The 6,335-nt window shown below is 19.1% G+C and overlaps 2 protein-coding genes across 8 annotated transcripts in view; one reads left to right on the top strand and one right to left on the bottom strand.

Annotated features, from left to right (window-relative positions):
* The window catches only part of LOC102679485 (spidroin-2-like), a 13,018-nt gene extending 11,628 nt beyond the window's left edge, over nucleotides 1–1,390 (bottom strand). For 5 of the 7 annotated variants that reach the window (XM_006612299.2, XM_006612301.2, XM_006612302.2 and 2 more), the window contains exon 1: nucleotides 1,217–1,390. The gene's annotated coding sequence lies outside the window, so the exon portion shown is untranslated. The remainder of the gene's footprint in view (nucleotides 1–1,216) is intronic. The other 2 variants (XM_006612306.2, XM_006612305.2) reach the window with 1 other exon arrangement.
* A 142-nt stretch (nucleotides 1,391–1,532) lies between these two features.
* LOC102680378 (alanine--tRNA ligase, mitochondrial) lies at nucleotides 1,533–6,292 on the top strand. Its single transcript, XM_006612307.2, has 11 exons — nucleotides 1,533–2,123; nucleotides 2,281–2,454; nucleotides 2,546–2,886; nucleotides 3,028–3,303; nucleotides 3,373–3,517; nucleotides 3,622–3,794; nucleotides 4,503–4,831; nucleotides 4,911–5,175; nucleotides 5,305–5,700; nucleotides 5,800–6,125; nucleotides 6,285–6,292. Exons 1-11 carry the CDS (start codon nucleotides 1,938–1,940, stop codon nucleotides 6,290–6,292), a joined length of 2,619 nt encoding a protein of 872 aa, XP_006612370.2. The 5' UTR covers nucleotides 1,533–1,937.
* Nucleotides 6,293–6,335: the final 43 nt, after the last annotated feature.

Genomic DNA, 6,335 nt, shown 5'->3' with positions numbered 1-6,335 from the left:
ATATATATTTATATTTGTGAAAATTAAAAATTATATATATATAATAATATATTGTGAATTTATAAATAATTTTCATATTCTTGAAATATTTATATGCAATCTATTATATTAAACAATTACAAATATATTATTGAAAAATATATACATATATCTTTTTGTCTAAGGAATAGAGATATTCTAATGATATTATTTTTATACTTTATAATAAAAAAAAAAAAAAAAAACAATATTTTGAATTACTTTAAATATCAATATAATGATATATCATGTATAATTATAAATCTTTATAAAAAATGCAAAATATATACGAAATTGAAATATTAATGAAATATGATAGTAATATTTTTAATAGATATATCTATACAAAAATTCTAAATCTCATTAATAATTTTTATGAAACAAATATAATTTAATATTAAAACTTTATATTTTATATTTATAATTAATTTTTTAGATACATTTCATAAATTATATGCATATTTTTTTTAATATTTATTTTTTATTTAAACTTAATATTAATATTAATCATAGAAAATAGAAAATAAAAAAAAGAAATTGTAAATATGTATAAGTCCATATGTAGGTATGCTTTAAAAATTAATACCTTTTGAAGAAATAGTTACATGTAAGCATTAACATTTCCTTGAAATTTCCTGAAATGAAGAAACTACATTTCAAGAATATTAAAAAAATGCATAAAACTTACATGATCCTTATTAGACAGTTTTTTATTATCTGAGAACAAATCTTAAAATACAAATAAAACAATTTTATATTTTTTTCTAATAAAATGAGGAAAAAAGTTGATTTACTAAATTTTGTAAACTTCAAATAGCTGAAAAAAAGAAATTAAATAAAATTTGAGAAGTTGCATTCCTTTCCGGTAAATGTATAAAAGACGCTTATACATATATTGTTCAAGGCCATAGAAGTTATCAGATTTTATCGATAAAAAAAAAAATAGTCAACTACTTTTTTAATCAAACATAATTATTCTAATGAATTAATACAAATAAATGTATTACAAATTGAATTTTAAAAACATAGAATTGAAATACGACCTTACAACGAAGAAAAAAAGATATCTAAAAACAACCGGCCCTTGGCGTGCCCTAGTAACTGACGATATGCGAATCTCCTCTCCATTAAGTCGCAAATTCCTCAAAGATACTTTTAATGATCAAATATTTTATTATAATATTACATTAATACTTACATGTGGCTGCGACGTTTTGGCGAAATTAAATTAAAGTAAAAAGGGATAAAACTTTCGTGACGCTATCAGCGAAACGAGATACGAAATGGCGTCAACGATTTCCACCTTGAATACTTTTGACGGCAAGCAATAAGTTTTGTGTTACATACTGCCACCTTTAATTCATTTAACGATAAAGTCACTAGATTATTTAGGCAGATTTTTATGAATATTCTTTTTGGAAACATTGTAAATATTTAATAATATTTAAAAATATATCTTGTAATTTAATATCTAGCATAAATAAAATTTATGCTAATAAAATAAAATTGAATTATAAAACAAATTAATATGTAAAGAATTTATATGTGTTCATAAGACGATTCTTCTAATTTATTATTCTACTAAATAAAAATAAAATTTAAAAATTATATAATATAAAATTATATTGTAAAATTTAGTTGATTTAAATAAGTTATTCTCTTCAAAAATTTCAAATATTTATTTTATAGAATAATTACAAAAAATTTTTGTAATTAATTATACGTTATGAGTTGAAATAAATTTTTTAAATAAAATTCTGAAAAATTAAAATTAATTCATATTTATAAAATAATTAATTTAAAAAATAAAATTTTGAAAAATATTTTATATAATTGCATTAAATAAATATTTAATAATATTAAATTAAATTTATTTAAATTAATAGATTAATTTTAATTAATTTGACATAAAAAATAATATGAATTGTATTTTGTTGACACGTGTGTATAATTCTTCATTTACAATACAAAAAAGTGCAAATTTAATTAGAAATGAATTTTTGGATTATTTTAAAAAAGATTTGGAGCATACTTTTATTCGATCAAGTCCTGTTATTTCATTTAATGATCATACAGTTGCATTTGTTAATGCTGGCATGAATCAAGTATGTTTTATAATCACAAAATAATATTTTTTATAAATATTCACTGAAAAATTAATATTATTGTAATATATTAATTATATTATTCTTATGAATGAAAAATTTTAACTATATATTTTCATGATTTTATTTATATAGATTTTATTAATTTTTTTTTTAGTTTAAAGGGATTTTTTTAGATTATTATAATTCACCTGTGACGAAAGTTACAAATTCCCAAAAATGTATAAGAATTAGTGGAAAACATAATGATTTAAATATAGTTGGAAATGATAGTTATCACCATACATTTTTTGAAATGTTAGGAAATTGGTCTTTTGGAAGTTATTTTAAAGTATGTTTTTAAAAATATTTTAACATATTTTATTATTTTTAGTTTTTAATTTAAACTATAATAATAAATATAGATTTATATTTTTATATAGGAAGAAGCTTGTCGTTATGCTTGGGATTTATTAACAAAACATTATGGTATTAAGGAGGAATTTTTGTATGTAACATATTTTAATGGAGATGAAAAATTAGAGTTAAAGCCTGATTTAGAATGTAAAGAAATTTGGTTAAATATTGGAGTTAAAAAAGACAAAATTTTACCATTTGGATTACAAGAGAATTTTTGGGAAATGGGTATATCAGGACCATGTGGACCATGTACTGAAATACATGTAGATCATACAAAACAATTGAAAAATCGATGTATGCAAATTAATAAAGGATACAGAGATCTCACAGAATTATGGAATATAGTTTTTATACAATATGAACGGTATGTTAATTTAAAAAAATTTTTATTTTTATATTTTAAAATAAATATATGGATATTTATATTAATATATTATTTTGTATAGAATAAATATTTAATATTTTAAATATGAATTTTCTTTTTTTTTTTTTAATTTTATATTAGATTGCCAAGTGGTGCAATAATACCTCTATCAAAACATTATATTGATACAGGCATGGGATTTGAAAGATTAGTTGCAGTATTACAAGGCAAACAATCCAATTATGATACAGATATTTTCCAACCATTTTTTAAAGCTATTCAAAAATACACAAAAGCACCAGAATATAAAGGCACATTTTGTAATGTCAATACTCTTGATAGTGGATATAGAATTTTGGCAGATCACAGCAGAATGATTACTATATCATTAGCAGATGGAGTAATACCAGAACAAAGGTAAAATTATTCTGTAGTTATAAGTAACATATTATTTATATACATAATGATGATATATTGTAATTTCAGCAATAAACTTAGAAAAATAATAAGAAAATCAATTGATATAAGTGAAGAAATATTTAAAAAAGAGAGAATACTTTCTGAATTATCTTATATTGTAGTAGAAACTTTAGGTAATATTTATCCAGAATTGCAAAACAATATAAAAAAGGTATTATATAACAAAATATAGTATGGATATTTATATTATTATATTAATAAATTTAAAATTTATTTTCTTGCATATATCTTATTATATAATATAATTGAAATTAGATACAAAAAATAATAGAACATGAAGAAGAATTATATAGAAGATTAAAATCCACTTCTGGTAAACAATGGATACAACTTATTAAAACATATCCTCAATTGAACTCAATTACTGAATGGTTATCTCCTGGTCTTAAAAATGGATATAAATATCTTCAAAACATACATAATGATTTGTATGTATGTTTATAATTTATAAATATGCAGAATTTATATCAAATAAAAAAATTATTTTTTTATATTATTAGACTAAATCACGAAACTTAGATTAAATTATTAGACTAAACTAGACTAAACTAGACTATTTTTTCTTTTAAATTTTGTACACAATTAGAATTTTTTTTTTATTAAATATTATGATTATTATCTATCTTTTTGGCTTTAATTATAATAAATTATAATTAATTATAATAAAATGTATTAATTATAATAAATTATAATGAATTTAAACAAATATGTGAATATCAAAAACAAAGTATTAAATCAAAAGAATTTGATTTTTGGCTTATGTTTTTATTATATTTTTATTTAAGTTTCAATATATTTGGATTTAATTGATAATTCAATATATTTGAAATAATTTAATTAATTAAATAATTAAGGAAATTTTTTTTTATAAAGTTTTGATTTTATGAATTTTTATTAATAATATTGTAGTTATATAAATTAAATTTTTATTAGCTATTTTTAATTAAAATTACTAAATAAATATCATATACAATGCAAAATGGTTCAACTGGGATAAGAAAATCTTTTGAATAATTTTGTTATTATTAAATAAATTTAATTATTTGAAAATTTAAAAAAGCAATTTTTTTAAATACAATTTTACAAATTATATATTGTTTAATATTGTTTTATAGAAATTTAATATTATTTTATAGAAAAATAACTAAAGTATTACCAGGAAGTGTCTCCTTCAAACTGTATGATACATATGGATTAAATATAGAAACAATAAAAGAATTAGCAGAAATTGAATGTTTATATTTTGATGAAGTAGCTTTTTATAAAGAATTAGAAAATATGAAGAATCGATCAAGAATTGGTCTTGAAAAGAGTAATTTAATAAATATTAAAAAATCATTAGAAATACTTGAAAAAAGTTATGTACCTAAAACTGATGACAGTTTTAAATATAAATATGTTCTTAATGGAAATAGTTATGAGTTTCCTAAAATTGAAAGTAAAATTCTGGCATTAATTATAAATGGTAATTATAAATGGTAAAAATTATTGATTTAATAATATTGTTAAATATAATAGAAGAACATACAATTTGTTTGCTGTAGATAATGTAATATTAAACAAAACAAACGAAACAAATAATGATATATGTTCAATAATTAATGAGAACATTGCAAATTATAATACAGAATCAAATAAAGATGAAATAGGAATTATACTGGATAAAACAGTCTGTTATTCATTAGAAGATGGTCAAATATCAGATAAAGGTTTTATTTATATACAAAATTTGATTTTTGATATAAATAATGTGAAGAAAATTAATGGATATGTAATACATTATGGAAAATTTTCACATGTTTATTTAAAGTAAGCTTTAATTTTAATTTAATTTTAATTTATATTTATTATAATATAATTATATTATATTATTAATATATTTATATATTTATTAATATAATATAAAAAATCTAAAAGAATTTATTCATCTATTCATAGAAAAGACATTGATAAATTAAAAATTGGAGATAATTGTTTAGTTTGTATTGAACCCAAATTTCGTATAAAAACAATGCAACATCATACTGCAACACATTTATTACATGCAATAATACAACAGAAAATGCAAGCAGTTTATTTGCGTTATTCTGCTGTTTTTCCATATGTTTTAAAGTGTCAGTTTAATTCATTTGGAGAAAAACTTTCTTTTAAACAATTGAAAGAAATTGAAGAATTTGTAAATACTATTATAACAGCTAATGTTCCAGTTACTACAAAAGTATTAAATGCTATGGAATTATTAGCAGAAGATTCTGTAACATTAATACCAGGAAAAATTTTTCCTTATAAAGACATTAGAGTTGTAGAAATTAATTTCCCAGACTTGAAATCAAAGTAAGTATTTTTTAAGAAATAATATTAGAAAATTATACATTATAAAAGTGTCTTTTTTTTAATGTTTTTTTTATATAATAAAATTGAATATTTTTTTAGAGAAACATGTTATGGTACGCACATACTGAAAACAGCAGAACTAGAATATTTTTGTTTTCTTAATTATTCCTCAAAAGGAGTATCAAATTTTACTCTTAAAGCAATTGTAGGATCACTTGCAAAAACTGCTAAAATAGCAGGTAAAAATATGCAATATAAAATTTTGGATTTAGAAAATAAATTGAAAAATGGAAAAATTACATGTGAAACATTTAAAACAATTAATAAAGAGATGCAGAATGAACTAAAAAGTGCAGATATACTAATACCATATTTTATTAAAAAAGAATGTTTAACAAAATTAAATGATTTAAATAAAATTACTCAATACAATAAAAAAAAGTAAGTATTGTGATATTGGTTTTTTTTTAATAAAATAAAAATAATATTAAGATATTAATTATTTTCAATTTTATAATAAACATAACATTATATATAATTTATTAATTACAGGTATTCAAAGGAATAAAAAAGTATGGATTGAGATATTTGAATATGATCTATATAAACAGGTTTGTTTATTTTTTCTTTTTACT

Source organism: Apis dorsata, unplaced genomic scaffold, assembly GCF_000469605.1.
Source record: "Apis dorsata unplaced genomic scaffold, Apis dorsata 1.3 scaffold_108, whole genome shotgun sequence".
NCBI classification, from domain to species: Eukaryota; Metazoa; Arthropoda; class Insecta; order Hymenoptera; family Apidae; genus Apis; species Apis dorsata.
Note: the sequence above shows the minus strand (reverse complement) of the source record. Positions and strands in the feature narration are given on the sequence as shown.